Raw genomic sequence first — 23924 nt, forward strand, 5'->3', positions numbered from 1 at the left:
CGTTCTTCAGCCGAAGCTCCAAGTTTCCAGCGATGGTCTCAACCCGCCTCGTTACAGTGCGTCGGGAGAGTGACACGTTCTCAAATGCGCCCCTCTTCTCCGGGCATATCAGCGCAACAGAGTCCAATAAGCGCTCCTTAATAAACTCTCCGTCAGAAAACGCCTTACTTTTTCTGGCGATTTTGTGAGAAATGACAAAACTTGTCCTGACGGCTGCATCTCTGGGGGTGTGAAATATGGCAAAAAGTCCTTGTTGGGTTTGCAGTTTTACCATCAACGCATCAGCCTCCCTTGCACGCGCTTCATCGGACAGATTCCGGTATTTTTCCTCGTGCTTCGTGGTGTAGTGGCGATTCAAATGATATTCTTTAAACACAGCAACCTGTGTACCACAAATTAAGCCATACTTGCCAACCCTCCCGGATTTTCCGGGAGACTCCCGAAATTCTGCGCCTCTCCCAAAAACCTCCCGGGACAAATTTTCTCTTTCAAAAATCTCCCGAAATTCAGGCGGAGCTGGAGGCCACGCCCCCTCCAGCTCCATGCGGACCTGAGTGATGTGTTGACAGCCTGTTGTACATGCACATGTGACCCACCCATAATGTGTCACATTTTTGTGTTGATTTATTTAGTTTATTTTGTGGTTTGAATTCGTTTTTGGAGCTGTCATTACACATTTATCAGTATTCACATTGGTCAGTAGGGGGCAGTAGGGCGTTTCTTCCCAATTGAATACTATCACCTGCAGACCGGAAGTGTCTTGTCATTCTGATGAGCGCGACCAGTCTGTGAACAATTGAAACGTCCTGTGTGCTTTTTCCTCCTGTATAACAGGTTAGTTTTGGTGAATCAACTCACTGAATAATATCCATGTGATCTTTATAAGTTGAAGTACACATTCTGATGGTGGAGCCTAACTCTAAAGTGTTTGTGAGTTGTAGTTTGTATTTGTGAATGAATCCAGTGCACAGCTGCAGTAATCAATACAAAAAGGCGACGTGAGTACGCAATGTTTATATAGGAACTTCTGATCCTAATTCAGACTCCCAAATTAGAGCTCCCGTTTTCTTATTGATTTTATAATGTATATTTGTATAATGTGTGTGTTCTGAAATAGTGACAGAGAATAGAACAAGGATGGACAATTCAACCCTTAACTCAACAATGAGTAGATGAGTGTTATGTGTGTGTGTATATGTGTAAATAAATGAACACTGAAATTCAAGTATTTCTTTTATTTATTTATATATATATATATATATATATATATATATATAATAAAATATATATGTATGTTTATATATATATATATATATATATATATATATATATATATATATATATATATATATATATATATATATGTATATATATATATATATATATATATAGCTAGAATTCACTGAAAGTCAAGTATTTCTTATATATATATATATATTTATCTTAACCACGCCCCCAACCTGTTGGCGCAGGTCTGGGGGACTACATGAGTCGCTACGGAGAAGGCATCCAAAGGGTGCTGAGGTCCTTCGGGCCCGTCCCAGACCTGTGTGCTGAAGATGCCAAGAGCGTCGTGAGCGTGAGTCTTTGGACTGGGGGGGTGTGGGGGGGGGGTGTCATCACTTAGTAACACACGTGTGGTGCACACAGGAGATGTGCCAGCTGATCCCCAACGACCAGCAGCACCTGGCGGCCAGGAGACACAGACGTGACCAGCTCCTCATGGGTCTGGCCAGGCTCAAGCAGGACCAGTGAAGGAGTGAGGACCCATCAAGACCACCAGCAAGAATGCTACTGCTTTTAACCAGCAACCAATAAAGCCACACTTGCAAATACTTTCCTTTGTATGGAAGCCACCAGAATAATGCAAATACTCCAATAGTAAGTCATTAATTATGGGATGAACATGATCAGATGACAAATCATGATTATGAGATGAACAATTGAAATGATGAGATAAAAGTCATAATTATCACATCAAAAAATCATGATTATGAGATAAAGTCATAATTATCAGATGCAAAGTTGAAATGATGAGGAATAAGTCTAAATCATGAGATAAAGTCAGAATTATGAGATAACATTTTTTAATTATGAGATAAAAAGTTAGAATTATGAGGAAAAAGTCACAATTATGTGATAAAAGGTCATAATTATGAGATACAAATTTGAAATGATGAGATACCGGTCGTCATAATTATAAGATACCAATTCATAATTAGGAGATACAAAGTTCAAATTATAAAATAAAAAGTTCAAATTATGAGAAAAAGTCATCAGATGAGATAAAAAGTCATCAGATGAGATAAAAAGTCATCAGATGAGATAAAAAGTCAGAATTATGAGATAAAAACTTACAATTTTGAGATAAAAAGTCATCAGATGAGATAAAAAGTCAGAATTATGAGATAAAAAGTTAAAATGAGATATAAAGTTAAAATGATGAGAAAAGGTCATCATTGTGAGACAAAAAGTCAGAATTATGAAAAAAAAGTCATTATGAGATAAAAAGTTAGTTATGAGATTAAAAAGTTGAAATTATGAGGAAAAAGTCCAAATCATGTGATAAAAAAGTCATAATTATAAGATAAAATTCATAATTATGAGATAAAAAGTAAAAGTTATCAAATAAAAAGTTAAAATGATGAGGAAAAAGTCATCAAATGAGATAAAAAGTCAGAATTATGAGATAAAAAGTTTAAATTTTGAGATAAAAAGTTAAAATGAGATGCAAAGTTAAAATGATGACAAAATGTCATCATTGTGAGATAAAACGTGAGAATTATGAAAACAAAAGTCATTATGAGATTAAAAAAAAAAAGGTTCAAATTATGGGATAAAAAGTTAGAATTATGAGATAAAAAGTTCAAATTATGAGGAAAAAGTCCAAATCATGTGATAAAAAAGTCAGAATTATGAGATAACATTTTTTAATAATGAGATAAAAAGTTAGAATTATGAGAAAAAGTCACCAGATAAAAAGTCAGAATTATGTGATAAAAGGTCATAATTATGAGATACAAATTTGAAATGATGAGATACCGGTAGTCATAATTATAAGATACCAATTCATAATTAGGAAAAAAAAAGTTCAAATTATAAAATAAAAAGTTCAAATGATGAGAAAAAGTCATCAGATGAGATAAAAAGTCAGAATTATGAGATAAAAAGTTTAAATTTTGAGATAAAAAGTTGAAATGAGATGCAAAGTTAAAATGATGAGAAAAGGTCATCATTGTGAGATAAAAAGTCAGAATTATGAAAAAAAAAAAAAGTCATTATGAGATAAAAAGTTAGTTATGAGATTAAAAAATTGAAATTATGAGAAAAAAGTCCAAATCATGTGATAAAAAAGTCAGGATTTTGAGATAAAAGTCATAATTATGAGATAAAAAGTAGAAATTATGAGATAGTCATAATTATAAGATAAAAATTCATAATTATGAGATAAAAAGTAAAAATTATCAAATAAAAAGTTAAAATGATGAGAAAAAGTCATCAAATGAGATAAAAGGTCAGAATTATGAGATAAAAAATTACAATTTTGAGATAAAAAGTTACAATGAGATACAAAGTTAAAATGATGAGAAAAGGTCATCATTGTGAGATAAAAAGTCAAAATTATGAAAAAAAAGTAATTATGAGATAAAAAGTTAGTTATGAGATTAAAAAATTGAAATTATGAGGAAAAAGTCCAAATCATGTGATTAAAAAGTCAAGATTTTGAGATAAAAGCCATAATTATGAGATAAAAAGTAGAAATTATGAGATAGTCATAATTATAAGATAACAATTCATAAATATGATATAAAAAGTAAAAATTATCAAATAAAAAGTTAAAATGATGAGAAAAAGTCATCAAATGAGATAAAAAGTCAGAATTATGAGATAAAAAGTTTAAATTTTGAGATAAAAAGTTACAATGAGATGCAAAGTTAAAATGATGAGAAAAGGTCATCATTGTGAGATAAAAAGTCAGAATTATGAAAAAAAAAAGTCATTATGAGATAAAAAGTTAGTTATGAGATTAAAAAGTTGAAATTATTAGGAAAAAGTCCAAATCATGTGATAAAAAAGTCAAGATTTTGAGATAAAAGTCATAATTATGAGATAAAAAGTAGAAATTATGAGATGGTCATAATTATAAGATAAAAATTCATAATTATGAGATAAAAAGTAAAAATTATCAAATAAAAAGTTAGAATGATGAGAAAAAGTCATCAAATGAGATAAAAAGTCAGAATTATGAGATAAAAAGTTTAAATTTTGAGATAAAAAGTTACAATGAGATGCAAAGTTAAAATGATGAGAAAAGGTCATCATTGTGAGATAAAAAGTCAGAATTATGAAAAAAAAAAGTCATTATGAGATAAAAAGTTAGTTATGAGATTAAAAAGTTGAAATTATTAGGAAAAAGTCCAAATCATGTGATAAAAAAGTCAAGATTTTGAGATAAAAGTCATAATTATGAGATAAAAAGTAGAAATTATGAGATGGTCATAATTATAAGATAAAAATTCATAATTATGAGATAAAAAGTAAAAATTATCAAATAAAAAGTTAAAATGATGAGAAAAAGTCATCAAATGAGATAAAAAGTCAGAATTATGAGATAAAAAATTAAAATTTTGAGATAAAAAGTTACAATAAGATACAAAGTTAAAATTATGAGAAAAGGTCATCATTGTGAGATAAAAAGTCAAAATTATGAAAAAAAAGTAATTATGAGATAAAAAGTTAGTTATGAGATTAAAAAATTGAAATTAAGAGGAAAAAGTCCAAATCATGTGATTAAAAAGTCAAGATTTTGAGATAAAAGCCATAATTATGAGATAAAAAGTAGAAATTATGAGATAGTCATAATTATAAGATAAAAATTCATAATTATGAGATAAAAAGTAAAAATGATCAAATAAAAAGTTAAAATGATGAGAAAAAGTCATCAAATGAGATAAAAAGTCAGAATTATGAGATAAAAAGTTTTAATTTTGAGATAAAAAGTTACAATGAGATACAAAGTTAAAATGATGAGAAAAGGTCATCATTGTGAGATAAAAAGTCAAAATTATGAAAAAAAAGTCATTATGAGGTAAAAAGTTAGTTATGAGATTAAAAAATTGAAATTATGAGGAAAAAGTCCAAATCATGTGATAAAAAAGTCAAGATTTTGAGATAAAAGCCATAATTATGAGATAAAAAGTAGAAATTATGAGATAGTCATAATTATAAGATAAAAATTCATAATTATGATATAAAAAGTAAAAATTATCAAATAAAAAGTTAAAATGATGAGAAAAAGTCATCAAATGAGATAAAAAGTCAGAATTATGAGATAAAAAGGTTAAATTATGAGATAAAAAGTTAGTTATGAGATTAAAAAGTTGAAATTATGAGGAAAAAGTCCAAATAATGTGATAAAAAAATCAGAATTATGAAAACAAAAGTCATTATGAGATAAAAAAAAAAAAGTTCAAATTATGGGATAAAAAGTTAGAATTATGAGATAAAAAGTTCAAATTATGAGGAAAAAGTCCAAATCATGTGATAAAAAAGTCAGGATTTTGAGATAAAAGTCATAATTACGAGATAAAAAGTAGAAATTATGAGATAGTCATAATTATAAGATAAAAATTCATAATTATGAGATAAAAAGTAAAAATTATCAAATAAAAAGTTAAAATGATGAGGAAAAAGTCATCAAATGAGATAAAAAGTCAGAATTATGAGATAAAAAGTTAACATTTTGAGATAAAAAGTTACAATGAGATACAAAGTTAAAATGATGAGAAAAGGTCATCATTGTGAGATAAAAAGTCATAATTATGAAAAAAAAAGTCATTATGAGATAAAAAAAAAAAAAAGTTCAAATTATGGGATAAAAAGTTAGAATTATGAGATAAAAAGTTCAAATTATGAGGAAATAGTCCAAGTCATGTGATAAAAAAGTCAGGATTTTGAGATAAGTCATAATTATGAGATAAAAAGTAGACATTATGATACAGTCATAATTATAAGATAGAAATTAATAATTATGAGATAAAAAGTAAAAATTATCAAATAAAAAGTTAAAATGATGAGAAAAAGTCATCAGATATGATAAAAAGTCAGAATTATAAGATAAAAAGTAAAAATGATGAGATAAAAAGTTAAAGTGAGATACAAAGTTACAATTATGAGAAAAAGTCAGAATTATGAAAAAAAGTCATTATGAGATAAAAAGTTAGAATTATGAGATACAAATTTGAAATTATGAGGAAAATGTCAAAATCATCTGATAAAAAAAGTCATTATTATGAGGTAAGTCATAATTATGAGATAAAAAAATTGAAATTATGAGATAAAAAGTTAGAATTATGAGAAAAAGTCACAAGATAAAAAGTCAGAATTATGAGATAAAAAGTTGAAATTATGAGATAAAAAGTTAGAATTGAGAAATAGTCATCAAAATGAGATACAAGTCCAAATCTTGAGATATCATCAAATCGTTATCTCATAATTATCAAAATGTACACTTATCTCATAATTATGACTTTTTATCTCGTCATTTTTACTTTGTATCTCATAACTATGAATTTATTTTACAATGATCACTTTATCTCATAATTGACTTTTTATCTCATCATTTGGATGTTCTTTGTCAGTGGTGAAAATGAGGCTTTCCTAGTGTGTGTCCACCAATATTACATTAGTGACCTGGGGTTGCCATGACAACCAGGTGCTCCGATCCCATATCGCTCCAATATCAGCAAACAATCACGTCAAATATGTGACGTCACAGTAAAAAGGTAAACATGCTAGGAGCTAGCAGCTACACGACGGCTAAGCCCACAATAGCACAGGAGCTAGACATGTGTACTCATCATTGAACAATATAAACAAGTATCAAATCATTACATCACCTACATACAAAGTCTCCGAGGCATATTGGAAAGTATCCGGTAACAAACGTGTCCGCATCATTCAACTTCATGAATTATTGTGACCATGTGTCACCCCAAAAAAAACTATTACCACTCCACTTCAACTTAAAGAAAGCATGAGGTTAATAATAAATAGGTCTACACTACAAAATGATACAAGTATGTACGATTACTGCTGTGGGCCAATACTCGGGGCTGCGATATCAATATTGGATTGGAAGTGACAAGGTTGTATCGGCACACCCCTAGAAGTGAAAGGCCCAGCATGAGCCAATTCTCCCATATTGTTGCTTTAAAGGGAAGGATGTTGTAGTTCCAGTCAATACTCGGTGAAGTCTGTGAAGGGCAGAAAGTCTTCATAGTAAAGAATCAAACAAAGGAATGTGCTCCATCGTGATTATTCGGTGAAGAGATGCGTGTCATGACTGTTTGCCCAGCACATGGTATCACTATTTGGTCACATGGTATCGCTATTTGGTCACACATTACTTCCCGGTCAGTGACATCAACACCCGAGACTTTATTGGTTTGTTAAAACACCAAAGATGTTTTAGTCTTCGTCCCGCTCCAGTTCAACTGGTGCTGGGGAATACAAAACAAGTCTTTGCAAAGCTAACCTTGCAAAAACTGAAGACACCAACAACACCCATGTTGTAAAGATCCAATAAATAGAAATACCACACTTTATCCAAATAATTCTACTTTTATGGCCACCTTTGTACTTTGCTATGAGTTATTTATTCAATGTATCAGTGTTTCTCACCTTCTTTAATCAAAGTGCTGGCACTCACAACTTTCTTTGGCCCCATGCTGGATTCTATTCCAGTAGTACTCAGTTCAAAAGCACCAACAGGAAAACTTGGGCATGAAATCGTACACGAGTTGGGACGTAATAAAAACTGAGATTTTAATGACTTTTAAGCCTTTTTTATTTTATTTTAAGTAACCCCAATTTTGTGTTTTTGTAAACATTAAAGACCAACCCAACGGCGTTTTGAAAAAAATCGAAATTGTGAGTAAAGCGTGGAAATTTTAAAATTCATAATTATGAGCTAAAGAGTCAAAATTATGAAATTAAAAAGTCGAAAATATGAGATAAATAGGAATAATTAGATTTAAAAAAATCATAATCTTGAGAGGAAACGGTTATATTTATGAGGTAAAAATTCGAAATTAAAAATTAAAAAGTTGATAATATGAGATAAAAAGACAATTATGAAATAGAAAGTTGAACTTTTGAGATAAAAGACATCATTTTAAGATAAATCGAAATTATAAGACAAAAAAAAAATCAGAATTATGACAAAGGCATAATTAGGAGATACAAATAATAATTATAATTATATAATTATAATCTTAAAAATCCAAATGATGAGTAAAAAGTTATGAGATGAAGCAAAATTGTAAGATAAAAAGCCGAAATTTTAAATGATGACATTTTATATGTCATAATTGTTAAATAAAACATCACAATTATGAGCTAAAGAGTCGAAATTATGCAATTAAATATCGAAATTATGAGATAAAAGGCATAATTATGAAATAAAAAGTCAAAATGATGAGATAAAAGTCATGATTATGAGATACAAACCCAAAGGTCTAAATCGTGAGATAAAAAGTCATAATTATGTGATAAACATTAAAAAATTGAAAATATGACATAAAAAGCACAATGAGATAAAAAAGTAGAAATAAAGAGATAAAAGTCATAATTATGATCTTCAAAATCGAAATTTTGAGTAAAACATGTACATTTTAAAACTCATAATTATGAGCTAGAGTCGAAATTATGAAATCAAAGTCAAAATGATGAGATAGTCATCATTTACAGACAAAAACATTTTTAAATTCGAAATAAAAAGTTGATAATTGAGATAAAAATTGTGAAATAAAAAGTTCATTACAAGAGCAATCGAAATTATAAGACAAAACGTCATAACCATCCATCCATTTTCTACCGCTTGTTCCCTTCGGGGTCGCTGGAGCCTATCTCAGCTACAATCGGGCGGAAGGCGGGGTACACCCTGGACAAGTCGCCACCTCATCACAAGGCCAACACAGATAGACAGACAACATTCACACACTAGGGACCATTTAGTGTTGCCAATCAACCTATCCCCAGGTGCATGTCTTTGGAGGTGGGAGGGGCCTATCCCCAGGTGCATGTCTTTGGAGGTGGGAGGGGCCTATCCCCAGGTGCATGTTTTTGGAGGTGGGAGGGGCCTATCCCCAGGTGCATGTCTTTGGAGGTGGGAGGGGCCTATCCCCAGGTGCATGTTTTTGGAGGTGGGAGGGGCCTATCCCCAGGTGTATGTCTTTGGAGGTGGGAGGGGCCTATCCCCAGGTGCATGTCTTTGGAGGTAGGAGGGGCCTATCCCCAGGTGCATGTCTTTGGAGGTGGGAGGGGCCTATCCCCAGGTGCATGTCTTTGGAGGTGGGAGGAGCCTATCCCCAGGTGCATGTCTTCGGAGGTGGGAGGGGCCTATCCCCAGGTGCATGTCTTTGGAGGTGGGAGGGGCCTATCCCCAGGTGCATGTCTTTGGAGGTGGGAGGGGCCTATCCCCAGGTGCATGTCTTTGGAGGTGGGAGGAAGCCGGAGTAGAACCCACGCAGTCACGGGGAGAACATGCAAACTCCACACAGAAAGATCCCGAGCCCGGGATTGAACTCAGGACTACTCAGGACCTTCGTATTGTGAGGCAGATGCACTAACCCCTCTACCACCGTGCTGCCCAACGTCATAACCATGAGTGGGAAAAAAATTGAAATGATGACACAAAAAGTCATAATTATGAGATCAAAAGTCATAATTATGAGATCAAAAGTCATAATTATTAGATCAACCGTAATTATGATGTAAAAAGACGGTCTTAGTTATGAGATCTATTGAAATGATGAGACAAAAAGTCATAATTAAATAATAAAGTGGAAAACAAGAGATAAGTTTGTTTGGGGTAAAGTTTGGTGGTACGATAACTGAGATGTGAAAGCAAAACAAAATGATGGCAAAAATGTTCCTGGAAAAAGGAATGGTACAAAAACTGAGGTTGACCTACTCCATGTTGTTGTCTTTAGTAACCTAACATGCTGTTTTTGTAAACATCAAAGACCAACGTAGGACTTTTTCTTTACCAACGTTTTCCTCACAACACTTGAGTCTTTTCTCGAAGTTGATTCTCGCTCTCTGGTACGTGGGACAGGGCTACCACCTAGACCTTGGCGAGGGTGTGTGCTTCTGTAGCCTGAAGAGCTATGCTGTCTGGAGTCCAGAACTCCTGCTAGGGTCACCCAAGGCGGACAGGTCGACAGGTAGAAGCCAGATGAAGAGTAGCCAAGCAGGTCCTCCGGGTTGGGGGTTGGGGGTTGGGCAATGGGCGAGTTCCTCATTCTGGAAAAAGTCATCTACTACGGGAACCAGAAGCGCTCAAATTGAACCAATAAAAGCGGGTGTCGGAGGAGGGACTGCCAGGTTCCTGAGGACGGCAACATCCATTTCCTCAATGACCACAGCAAGATGGTGACTGTAGCTGGACTGGATTTGGTCAAATGAAACTAACTGCTGGTGAAACTGGTTTTGTTCGGGCAGAGAAGATGGTATACATGGAAGTGGGCTAGCAATAATGATGTCAACGTTTGCAGGGAACGGAGAACTATAAACCACAGAATCATAACTGCAAGATACCAGAGGTGGGACCAAGTCATTGTTTTGCAAGTCACAAGTAAGTCTCAAGTCTTTGCCCTCAAGTCCGAGTCAAGTCCCGAGTCAAGACAGGCAAGCCCCGAGTCAAGTCCAAAGTCAAGACTGGAAAGTCTCAAGTCAAGTCCTAAGTCCTGCATTTTGAGTTTCGAGTCCTTTCAAGTCCTTTTAACCACAGACTAATATATTAACACAGATTGTGTATGCTTTTCAAACGCTGTATTTATTTATTAAAACAAGTGCATTTTAAATTGCAGGAAAGAAAATTGTGCTGACATTGCACTTTATAATAGCACTATTAACCAGTCATTTTAAACATGAACTCATTCCTTTACAGAACAAACACATTGAAAAATAAAGTGCAAATGTACTTATTTGTACAAAAGTGTTAACATTGAAAAAACATGACATATACGTGAACATAACAAAAAAGTTGTACTTTTTATATGTCAGGGCCCTATGCTGCATTGCATTTGCAAAAGACCAAATTAGCCAAGAGTCTGTCAGTCATTTGTGCACGATGGGGGCGTAGTATGATGCCACCATGGCTGAAAACTCGCTCCACTGGAGCACTGGAGGCAGGCACTGCCAAGACTCTCATGGCCACTCGGAACAGTGAAGGAAGAGTCTTCATGTTCAATGCCCAGAACAAAAGGGGGAGAGAGTTGTTTTGGGTTGGTGCACTACTTGTAAGTGTATCTTGTGTTTTTTATGTTGATTTAATAAAAAAATAAAAATATATATATATTTCTTGTGCGGCCCGATACCAATCGATCCACGGACCAGTACCGGGCCGCCGCCCGGTGGTTGGGGACCACTGAGGTAAACAACCAACAGTATGTCAGAAAGCTAGCTAAAACGGTACACATATTCATAATATAGTATACATTTTAACTGACCTTTATTTTACTATTTTTGTCTTTTTTTAGGTGGCTAAAATACGCGGTGCTGCTGACCGCCGTCTAACGTTACGTGTGATATATTGACTAACGTAACCCTGCTTAAAAAAAATCACTGAACAAAAAGTATGAATAAGGTAGTGAACTGCAACAGATTCCCGTGTTTGCAATAACGTTATAACGTTAGCAGTGAGTTTACAGCCTCACTGATTTAACTACACAGCAAATAAAAGTCACGTTACTTAGCCAATAAACGTTATCTTACATTCAAAACTTACCGTTCTTTGTGCAACTTCAAATGCCGGACGAAGTTGGAAGTTGTTGCCTCTCCATCAGTCATTTTGGAACCGCATGTGTTGCATACTGCAAACCGTTTTGTGTTGACCACCTCGTAATTTTTATACCCAAACAAAATTATTTTAGGTATCATTTTTTGTTCACTGGCGTGTGGTTTGGACATGTCTTCTTCCTTGGTTGTCCTGCAATTTGATTGGATGAATGCTGTGTGATGAAAACAAAGTAGATGTAATTTGATTGGCTGTTGTACTGAGAGCACACCAGCTGACACACGCAACGCTGATAGACAAGTACACAATGAAAAATACGGAGCGCTCCCGAATAACTTTTTCATCTTTGGGTTTTGGGGAAAGTAGCAAGTCATGTCAAGTCATGTCAATTCAAAAGGCTCAAGTCCAAGTGAAGTCACAAGTCATTGATGTTAAAGTCTAAGTCGAGTTGCAAGTCTTTTTACATTTTGTCAAGTCGAGTCTAAAGTCATCAAATTCATGACTCGAGTCTGACTCGAGTCCAAGTCATGTGACTCGAGTCCACACCTCTGCAAGATACTACTCTAAATTCATCTAATTCCCATCTTTCACTTGACGCTGACCAAGAAGCAGAAGATGACTTTTATGAACAAAATCGAGTGGAAAAGGAAAAGGTGAACAAATGACCGCAGATATGAATGCAAAAGTTGGAGCAATTAAAGACAAAGAGAGGGTCATGGGAACTGATGGAACTGGTACCATCAAAGAAAACGGAGAAAGATTGGTAGATTATGAAATCAAAAAGTACAAAAGGCATTATTGTGTGATTAAAAAGTCATAAATGATGAGATAAAAGTTATAATCATGAGATAAATCGAAATGATGTGACAAAAAGTCATAATGAGATAAAAAGTCGAAATTATGAGATAAAAAGTCAAAGTTATATGATAAATGTCATAATTATGAGCTGTCATTATTAATGAATTGCCCAGAAAAGGTTTTTTGTTGACGTACATTTTCATAAACCTCAGACAATTTTGTCTTTTCTGGAAGTTTTTGTCGGCATTGAGGACGTTTGACCGCGACATCAACAACAAGTTATTGTGCTTTATGGTGAAACTCCAACACACACACACACACACACACACACACACACACACACACACACACACACACACACACACACACACACACACACACACACACACACACACACACACACATGTCTTGCCTACTTTGTGTGGACCCACGTTTGGTTAGTACAGGGGTCGGCAACCCAAAATGTTGAAAGAGCCATATTGGACCAAAACTACAAAAACAAATCTGTCTGGAGCCGCTACAAATGAAAAGCCATATTACATACAGATAGTGTGTCATGACATATAAATTGAATTAAGAGGACTTAAAGGAAACTTAATGACCTCAAATATAGCTACAAATGAGGCAAAATGATGCAATATTTCACACCATATTCATTGCACTTCTACATTTTTTTTTAATTTTTATATATTTGCACATTGTTTTTCTAGCATGCACACATCGCACTGTATGGAATGGCCTCAATCTCGTTACCTTGCGTAATGACAATAAAGCTGATTCTGATTCTGATTCTGATTCTGATTCTGATTCTGATTCTGAATATGTACATATAGCTAGCCTAAATAGCATGTTAGCATCAATTAGCTTGCAGTCATGCAGTGACCAAACATGTCTGATTAGCACTCCACACGAGTCAATAACATCAACGAAACTCACCTTTGTGCGTACACGCACAACGTTAAAAGTTTGGTGGACAAAATGAGACAGAAAAAGAAAACACGTCCTAGAAAGTCGGAGAAAGTTATACAAGTAAACAAACTACGGTGAGTTCAAGGACCGCCAGTAGTAGTAGGACAAAACGGCGCTCGCCAAATACTGGAATCAGTGAAGCATGTTTAATATAAACATCAGAGGTGGGACCAAGTCATTGTTTTGCAAGTCACAAGTAAGTCTCAAGTCTTTGCCCTCAAGTCCGAGTCAAGTCCCGAGTCAAGACAGGCAAGCCCCGAGTCAAGTCCAAAGTCAAGACTGGAAAGTCTCAAGTCAAGTCCTAAGTCCTGCATTTTGAGTTTCGAGTCCTTTCAAGTCCTTTTAACCACAGACTAATATATTAACACAGATTGTGTATGCTTTTCAAACGCTGTATTTATTTATTAAAACAAGTGCATTTTAAATTGCAGGAAAGAAAATTGTGCTGACATTGCACTTTATAATAGCACTATTAACCAGTCATTTTAAACATTAACTCATTCCTTTACAGAACAAACACATTGAAAAATAAAGTGCAAATGTACTTATTTGTACAAAAGTGTTAACATTGAAAAAACATGACATATACGTGAACATAACAAAAAAGTTGTACTTTTTATATGTCAGGGCCCTATGCTGCATTGCATTTGCAAAAGACCAAATTAGCCAAGAGTCTGTCAGTCATTTGTGCACGATGGGGGCGTAGTATGATGCCACCATGGCTGAAAACTCGCTCCACTGGAGCACTGGAGGCAGGCACTGCCAAGACTCTCATGGCCACTCGGAACAGTGAAGGAAGAGTCTTCATGTTCAATGCCCAGAACAAAAGGGGGGAGAGAGTTGTTTTGGGTTGGTGCACTACTTGTAAGTGTATCTTGTGTTTTTTATGTTGATTTAATTAAAAAAAGAAAAAATATATATATATATATTTCTTGTGCGGCCCGATACCAATCGATCCACGGACCAGTACCGGGCCGCGGTCCGGTGGTTGGGGACCACTGAGGTAAACAACCAACAGTATGTCAGAAAGCTAGCTAAAACGGTACACATATTCATAATATAGTATACATTTTAACTGACCTTTATTTGACTATTTTTGTCTTTTTTTAGGTGGCTAAAATATGCGGTGCTGCTGACCGCCGTCTAACGTTACGTGTGATATATTGACTAACGTAACCCTGCTTAAAAAAAATCACTGAACAAAAAGTATGAATAAGGTAGTGAACTGCAACAGATTCCCGTGTTTGCAATAACGTTATAACGTTAGCAGTGAGTTTACAGCCTCACTGATTTAACTACACAGCAAATAAAAGTCACGTTACTTAGCCAATAAACGTTATCTTACATTCAAAACTTACCGTTCTTTGTGCAACTTCAAATGCCGGACGAAGTTGGAAGTTGTTGCCTCTCCATCAGTCATTTTGGAACCGCATGTGTTGCATACTGCAAACCGTTTTGTGTTGACCACCTCGTAATTTTTATACCCAAACGAAATTATTTTAGGTATCATTTTTTGTTCACTGGCGTGTGGTTTGGACATGTCTTCTTCCTTGGTTGTCCTGCAATTTGATTGGATGAATGCTGTGTGATGAAAACAAAGTAGATGTAATTTGATTGGCTGTTGTACTGAGAGCACACCAGCTGACACACGCAACGCTGATAGACAAGTACACAATGAAAGATACGGAGCGCTCCCGAATAACTTTTTCATCTTTGGGTTTTGGGGAAAGTAGCAAGTCATGTCAAGTCATGTCAATTCAAAAGGCTCAAGTCCAAGTGAAGTCACAAGTCATTGATGTTCAAGTCTAAGTCGAGTTGCAAGTCTTTTTACATTTTGTCAAGTTGAGTCTAAAGTCATCAAATTCATGACTCGAGTCTGACTCGAGTCCAAGTCATGTGACTCGAGTCCACACCTCTGATAAACAGTGTGCTTTATAACAATTAGGGAGGTTTGTGTCATGTTTGTCCTCCTACAGAAACCATATTAAAACAAACAAAAAAAAATTTCCCCTCATCTTTTTCCATTTTTCATACATTTTTGAAAAAGCGCCAGAGAGCCACTAGGGCGGCGCTAAAGAGCCGCATGCGGCTCTAGAGCCGCGGGTTGCCGACCTCTGGGTTAGTAGGTTGTGAGGGCCCCCCTTTCCACTATAGCTAGAATGATGAAAAAAAAAAAAATATCTAGCACTAGATGGGAGTAGAGAGTTGCAACCTCACTTCAGAATGCAAAACACACAAAGTAAAACAAATATTTTACTTCTGTAGTTGTGAGGAGCAGGCAAATGTCCTCACAAGTCAAAAGGTCCTCACAGAAAGGGTGGTTTGTCAAGTGTATGTCCACACAAGGATGTTGAGACAAGTACACACACACACGCACACACACACACACACACACACACGCACACACACACAGTCTGGTGATGGCTTTAGCCCCGCCCCTCAGCCCTTAGATGAAGAGTTGGAGAAGTTTCAGGTGTCTTTGCAGGAAACTTTAGTTCATCTCAGCGACGCTCCACTTTTTTTGTTGTTCCTCCTTGAAGCCCAGACATGAAAAATGACTCATTCTGTTCCCCTTTGATGGAAGATTAGAGAAATATTGCTTTGACTGGATTGTCCTCCCACAGACAGGTGAGTCTCAGACATTTGGAGTTCATTCATTCAACAATTGATGACGTTTTTGTTCAGAAACTACTTATCAAAACTTGCCTTAAAAATGTTCATGTATCTTAAACTTCTTGGAAACACAAAATGCTCATTTCAATTTGACTTAAATGATCATTAGGACTTTAGCAGAGTAGCTTATTTAGTAAATAAGTAAATAATATATTTAGTAAAAAATAAAATAAACATTGAAATGTAGTTAAATGCAATACAAAGATAATCCACTAGATGGCGGACAACAATAACAATAATAATAATAATACATGAATAAAAGATATACTGCTCATTTGCCACATCTGAGCCACTTCTTTAAGGACATATATTATTGAGTACATTAATATTGTACAATATTGACTTGTGAGACAAAAATATTTCACTTTATATGATCGTAATTGACACTTCCAACAGTCATTTAGCGTAAAAAAAAAAAAGCTAATTTACCAAATGTTGTCTTGTCAAGTTCTTCCTCGCCTGACTTGTTTATGTGCTGGCACAACAGCGCCGTTTAGTGGCGGAGAGTGGAACTGCGCTGTTGGCCAAACAAAGCGAGCTTCTATGGACTTCTATGTGAAATATGTTTGAAATATTAATTAGTATTATTATTATTATCCTCAAGATGCAGATATGACACTGAAACATAAAATAAACAAGATAGTATTTTTTTTTTTTTTTTTTATATCTAAACTTGCTTAACCATTTGTTTATAAATGGAGTTTTTACGTCACATCTAATTGTTGTTATTATGTCTATTATTAGGAGATATGTGCTAAATATTAAAAACAAGAATTCTGAGATTAAAAAAGTAATTATGAGATGAACCAAAAAAAAGTCATAATGAGATACAAGTAAAAACTATGCAATAAAAAAAAATCATGATTAGAAGATAAAAGTAAACATTATGAGATAAAAAGTCACAATTATGAGATAAAAATCCATAATTATGAGATTAAAGAAAATAGAAATTATTGGAATATAAAGTCATAATTTGTAGACGAAAAGTCGAAACTATGAGCTAAAAAGTGAAAATTATGAGATTAAAAAAAATCGAAATGATAAAATAATGTCGAAATTATGAGATTAAAAGTCATAATTATTAAATATATCGAAATTATGAGATACAATTCATAATTATGAAATCAAAAAATGAAATTATGAGTCATTGTTATGAGATTAAAAAAATAAATTATTATTATGTCATTATTATGAGATAAAGAAATCACAATTGTGAGGTAAAAATCGAAACTATGACAAAAAAATCGAAATTATGAAATTAAAAATCGAAAATTATAAGATTAAAATTCATAATTATGATATAAAAAGTTGAAATTATGAGATAAAAATTCAAAATTATGAAATAAAATGTTGATTTTTTTTTTTTTTACATAGAAAGCCATAATTAATAAATAAAAGTCGAAATTCTGAGATAAAACGTAAAAAAATATAAGATAAAAAGTCAATTGTCATATGAAAAATCGTGAAAGTGTAGTGTTCTTTTACTGTAGTAAGACATGAAAGGAAGTGTAGTGTTCTCTTATTGTAGTAGGACATGACAGGAAGTGTAGTGTTCTTTTATTGTAGTAGGACATGACAGGAAGTGTAGTGTTCTTTTATTGTAGTAGAACATGACAGGAAGTGTAGTGTTCTTTTATTGTAGTAGGACATGACAGGAAGTGTAGTGTTCTCTTATTGTAGTAGGACTTGACAGGAAGTGTAGTGTTCTTTTATTGTAGTAGGACATGACAGGAAGTGTAGTGTTCTTTTACTGTAGTAGGACATGACAGGAAGTGTAGTGTTATTTTATTGTAGTAGGACTTGACAGGAAGTGTAGTGTTCTTTTATTTAAGTAGGACATGACAGGAAGTGTAGTGTTCTTTTATTGTAGTAGGACATGACAGGAAGTGTAGTGTTCTCTTATTGTAGTAGGACATGACAGGAAGTGTAGTGTTCTTTTATTTAAGTAGGACATGACAGGAAGTGTAGTGTTCATTTATTGTAGTAGGACATGACAGGAAGTGTAGTGTTCATTTATTGTAGTAGGACATGACAGGAAGTGTAGTGTTCTTTTATTTAAGTAGGACATGACAGGAAGTGTAGTGTTCTCTTATTGTAGTAGGACATGACAGGAAGTGTAGTGTTCTTTTATTGTAGTAGGACATGACAGGAAGTGTAGTGTTCTCTTATTGTAGTAGGACATGACAGGAAGTGCAGTGTTCTTTTACTGACATGACAGGAAGTGTAGTGTTCTTTTCTTGTTGTAGGACATGACAGGAAGTGTAGTATTTTATTGTAGTAGAACATGACAGGAAGTGTAGTGTGTTCTTTAATTGTAGTAGGACATGACAGGAAGTGTAGTATTTTATTGTAGTAGAACATGACAGGAAGTGTAGTGTGTTCTTTAATTGTAGTAGGACATGACAGGAAGTGTAGTATTTTATTGTAGTAGAACATGACAGGAAGTGTAGTGTTCTATTATTGTAGTAGGACATGACAGGAAGTGTAGTGTTCTCTTATTGTAGTAGGACATGACAGGAAGTGCAGTGTTCTTTTACTGACATGACAGGAAGTGTAGTGTTCTTTTCTTGTTGTAGGACATGACAGGAAGTGTAGTATTTTATTGTAGTAGAACATGACAGGAAGTGTAGTGTGTTCTTTAATTGTAGTAGGACATGACAGGAAGTGTAGTATTTTATTGTAGTAGAACATGACAGGAAGTGTAGTGTGTTCTTTAATTGTAGTAGGACATGACAGGAAGTGTAGTATTTTATTGTAGTAGAACATGACAGGAAGTGTAGTGTTCTATTATTGTAGTAGGACATGACAGGAAGTGTAGTGTTCTCTTATTGTAGTAGGACATGACAGGAAGTGCAGTGTTCTTTTACTGACATGACAGGAAGTGTAGTGTTCTTTTCTTGTTGTAGGACATGACAGGAAGTGTAGTATTTTATTGTAGTAGAACATGACAGGAAGTGTAGTATTTTATTGTAGTAGAACATGACAGGAAGTGTAGTGTTCTATTATTGTAGTAGGACATGACAGGAAGTGTAGTGTTCTCTTATTGTAGTAGGACATGACAGGAAGTGCAGTGTTCTTTTACTGACATGACAGGAAGTGTAGTGTTCTTTTCTTGTAGTAGGACATGACAGGAAGTGTAGTGTTTTTTTACTGACATGACAGGAAGTGTAGTGTTCTCTTATTGTAGTAGGACATGACAGGAAGTGCAGTGTTTTTTTACTGACATGACAGGAAGTGTAGTGTTCTTTTACTGTAGTAGGACATGACAGGAAGTGTAGTGTTCTTTTATTGTAGTAGGACATGACAGGAAGTGTAGTGTTCTTTTATTGTTGTAGGACATAACAGGAAGTGTAGTATTTTATTGTAGTAGAACATGACAGGAAGTGTAGTGTTCTTTTATTGTAGTAGGACATGACAGGAAGTGTAGTGTTCTTTTATTGTAGTAGGACATGACAGGAAGTGTAGTGTTCTTTTACTGACATGACAGGAAGTGTAGTGTTCTTTTATTGTAGTAGGACATGACAGGAAGTGTAGTGTTCTTTTATTGTAGTAGGACATGACAAGAAGTGTAGTGTTCTTTTATTGTAGTAGGACATGACAGGAAGTGTAGTGTTCTTTTATTTAAGTAGGACATGACAGGAAGTGTAGTGTTCTTTTACTGTAGTAGGACTTGACAGGAAGTGTAGTATTTTATTGTAGTAGGACTTGACAGGAAGTGTAGTGTTCTTTTATTGTAGTAGGACATGACAGGAAGTGTAGTGTTCTTTTATTGTAGTAGGACATGACAGGAAGTGTAGTGTTCTTTTATTGTAGTAGGACATGACAGGAAGTGTAGTGTTCTTTTACTGTAGTAGGACATGACAGGAAGTGTAGTGTTCATTTATTGTAGTAGGACATGACAGGAAGTGTAGTGTTCTTTTATTGTTGTAGGACATGACAGGAAGTGTAGTGTTCTTTTATTGTTGTAGGACATGACAGGAAGTGTAGTGTTCTTTTATTGTAGTAGGACATGACAGGAAGTGTAGTGTTCTTTTATTGTAGTAGGACATGACAGGAAGTGTAGTGTTCTTTTATTATAGTAGGACATGACAGGAAGCGTAGTTCTTTTATTGTAGTAGGACATGACAGGAAGTGTAGTGTTCTTTTACTGTAGTAGGACATGACAGGAAGTGTAGTGTTCTCTTATTGTAGTAGGGCTTGACAGGAAGTGTAGTGTTATTTTATTTAAGTAGGACTTGCCAGGAAGTGTAGTGTTCTTTTATTGTAGTAGGACATGACAGGAAGTGTAGTGTTCTATTACTGTAGTAGGACATGACAGGAAGTGTAGTGTTCTTTTATTTAAGTAGGACATGACAGGAAGTGTAGTGTTCTTTTATTGTAGTAGGACATGACAGGAAGTGTGGTGTTCTTTTATTGTAGTAGGACTTGACAGGAAGTGTAGTGTTCTTTTACTGTAGTAGGACATGACAGGAAGTGCAGTGTTCTTTTATTTAAGTAGGACATGACAGGAAGTGTAGTGTTCTCTTATTGTAGTAGGACATGACAGGAAGTGTAGTGTTCTTTTATTTAAGTAGGACATGACAGGAAGTGTAGTGTTCTCTTATTGTAGTAGGACTTGACAGGAAGTGTAGTGTTCTTTTATTGTAGTAGGACATGACAGGAAGTGTAGTGTTCTTTTATTTAAGTAGGACATGACAGGAAGTGTAGTGTTCTCTTATTGTAGTAGGACATGACAGGAAGTGTAGTGTTCTTTTACTGTAGTAGGACATGACAGGAAGTGTAGTGTTCTTTTACTGTAGTAGGACATGACAGGAAGTGTAGTGTTCTCTTATTGTAGAAGGACATGACAGGAAGTGTAGTGTTCTTTTATTGTAGTAGGACATGACAGGAAGTGTAGTGTTCTCTTATTGTAGTAGGACTTGACAGGAAGTGTAGTGTTCTTTTATTTACTTGACAGGAAGTGTAGTGTTCTTTTATTTAAGTAGGACATGACAGGAAGTGTAGTGTTCTCTTATTGTAGTAGGACTTGACAGGAAGTGTAGTGTTCTTTTATTTACTTGACAGGAAGTGTAGTGTTCTTTTATTTAAGTAGGACATGACAGGAAGTGCAGTGTTCTCTTACTGCAGTAGGACATGACAGGAAGTGTAGTGTTCTTTTATTTAAGTAGGACATGACAGGAAGTGTAGTGTTCTCTTATTGTAGTAGGACATGACAGGAAGTGTAGTGTTCTCTTATTGTAGTAGGACATGAGAGGAAGTGTAGTGTTCTATTACTGGATGTGGCCCCGCCCCCTGCAGGTGCGGGCATGACGTGGGGGGCTCTGTACGCCCAGCTGGGCGGAGTCAACAAGCACTCCACCAGCCTGGGCAAGATCTGGCTGTCGGTGCTGTTCATCTTCCGCATCACCATCTTGGTGCTGGCGGCCGAGAGCGTTTGGGGCGACGAGCAGTCGGACTTCACCTGCAACACGCAGCAGCCCGGCTGCAAGAACGTCTGCTACGACCATTTCTTCCCCGTCTCGCACATCCGCCTGTGGTGCCTGCAGCTCATCTTCGTGTCCACGCCCGCCCTGCTGGTGGCCATGCACGTGGCCTACAGGAAGCGCGGCGACAAGAGGACCATCCTGGCCTCCCGCGGCGGCGGCGGCGGCGGCGACCTGGAGACCTTGAAGAGGCGGCGGCTGCCCATCACGGGCACGCTGTGGTGGACGTACACCTGCAGCCTCTTCTTCCGCCTGCTCTTCGAGGGCGGCTTCATGTACGCGCTCTACTTCGTCTACGGAGGCTTCCGGATGCCGCGGCTGGTGAAGTGCGAGCAATGGCCGTGTCCCAACAAGGTGGACTGCTTCATCTCCAGACCCACGGAGAAGACCGTCTTCACCATCTTCATGGTGGCCTCCTCCGCCATCTGCATGGTGCTCAACGTGGCCGAGCTGGTCTACCTGCTGGCCAAGGCGCTGCTCAGGTGCTCCGGACGCGCCAACAGGAAGTTGGCGTACGGCCGCAAGGAGACGGTTACCGGGGACGACGCCGTCCTGCAGAACCGCAAGAACGAGCTGCTGATCTCGGACTCTTCCGGCCGCAAGACCGCCTGCTGAGGGAGCGGCTTGTCGGCGGCCCGCCGGAGGGCGTGTCACGTCCCGGATTGTTCCAGAAACGCCAAATGGACAAAATGGATGTTTGGACAAAAGTGTTGGGACGCAATCCGAGGTCGGATCAGAGTGGGACAAAATAAAGACAATCAGGTGGTTTTTGTCCCCACTTTTGCCCGTTTGACCAATCATCTTACGTCTTATGTCACAGGTCTTCAACAGGTCTTTACTAGATCTTCAACAGGTCTTTACTAGATCTTCAACAGGTAGTCAGGTGGTTTTTGTCCCCAGTTTTGCCCGTTTGACCAATCATCTTACGTCTTATGTCACAGGTCTTCAACAGCTCTTTACTAGATCTTCAACAGGTCTTTACTAGATCTTCAACAGGTCTTTACTAGGTCTTCAACAGATCTTTACTAGATCTTCAACAGGTCTTTACTAGATCTTCAACAGGTCTTTACTAGATCTTCAACAGGTCTTTACTAGATCTTCAACAGGTCTTTACTAGGTCTTCAACAGATCTTTACTAGATCTTCAACAGGTCTTTACTAGATCTTCAACAGGTCTTTACTAGATCTTCAACAGGTCTTTACTAGATCTTCAACAGGTAGTCAGGTGGTTTTTGTCCCCAGTTTTGCCCGTTTGACCAATCATCTTACGTCTTATGTCACAGGTCTTCAACAGGTCTTTACTAGATCTTCAACAGGTCTTTACTAGATCTTCAACAAGTCTTTACTAGATCTTCAACAGGTCTTTACTAGATCTTCAACAGGTAGTCAGGTGGTTTTTGTCCCCAGTTTTGCCCGTTTGACCAATCATCTTACGTCTTATGTCACAGGTCTTCAACAGCTCTTTACTAGATCTTCAACAGGTCTTTACTGGATCTTTAACAGGTCTCTAAAAGGTCTTTAACAGGTCTTCAACAGGTCTTCAATAGAACTAGTCAGAGGGTTCTGAAATATTTGCTTGGTTGGACCTTTTTTATATTTATTTTTTATTCCCCCTTCACAAATGTAAATGTCTTCAAATACACACTAACTACACAATGACTACTCAATAGCACATGAAATACACAATAAATGCAAACTACACAATAACATTAAATACACATTAACACGTTAAATACACAATATCACATTAAGTACACAACACCACGTTAAATGCACAGATGAAACATACGTACAAAGATGTGCGACGGATAAACACATGTGTAACAGATACAAACATGCGTAACACGTACAAAGATGTGTAACACACAAAAACATGTGTCACGGATACAAACATGTGTGACGGATACAAAGATGTGTAACGGATAAAAATATGTGTAACAGATACAAACATGTGTAACGGATACAAACATGTGTAACAGATACAAACATGCGTAACACATACAAAGATGTGTAACACACAAAAACATGTGTCACGGATACAAACATGTGTGACGGATACAAAGATGTGTAACAGATGAAAACATGTGTAACAGATACAAACATGTGTAACGGATAAAAACATGTGTAACGGATACAAACGTGTAACAGATAAAAACATGTGTAACAGATACAAACATGTGTAACAGGTACAAACATGTG

At 35.9% G+C, this 23924-nt stretch overlaps 2 protein-coding genes across 3 annotated transcripts in view; both read left to right on the forward strand.

Annotated features, from left to right (window-relative positions):
- The window catches only part of cryl1 (crystallin, lambda 1), a 49936-nt gene extending 48101 nt beyond the window's left edge, over positions 1–1835 (forward strand). Inside the window, exons 8-9 of the mRNA XM_061926112.1 lie at positions 1473–1579; positions 1651–1835. Coding sequence (XP_061782096.1) covers positions 1473–1579; positions 1651–1755 — 212 coding nt within the window. The 3' untranslated portion in view covers positions 1756–1835. The remainder of the gene's footprint in view (positions 1–1472; positions 1580–1650) is intronic.
- A 14220-nt stretch (positions 1836–16055) lies between these two features.
- gjb8 (gap junction protein beta 8) lies at positions 16056–23455 on the forward strand. 2 transcript variants are annotated; one of them, XR_012049255.1, is made up of 3 exons: positions 16056–16198; positions 21542–22667; positions 22866–23455. XR_012049255.1 is itself a non-coding variant. In XM_061926377.2 (2 exons), the coding sequence occupies exon 2, from the start codon at positions 21550–21552 to the stop codon at positions 22339–22341; it is 792 nt and encodes a 263-aa protein (XP_061782361.1). In that variant the 5' UTR covers positions 16056–16198; positions 21542–21549; the 3' UTR covers positions 22342–22749. The 2 variants fall into 2 exon arrangements, 1 of the variants encoding a protein (XP_061782361.1); XM_061926377.2 differs by lacking the exon at positions 22866–23455 and having other exon boundaries at positions 21542–22749.
- Positions 23456–23924: the final 469 nt, after the last annotated feature.

Source organism: Nerophis lumbriciformis, linkage group LG31 (genome assembly GCF_033978685.3).
Source record: "Nerophis lumbriciformis linkage group LG31, RoL_Nlum_v2.1, whole genome shotgun sequence".
Taxonomy (NCBI): domain Eukaryota; kingdom Metazoa; phylum Chordata; class Actinopteri; order Syngnathiformes; family Syngnathidae; genus Nerophis; species Nerophis lumbriciformis.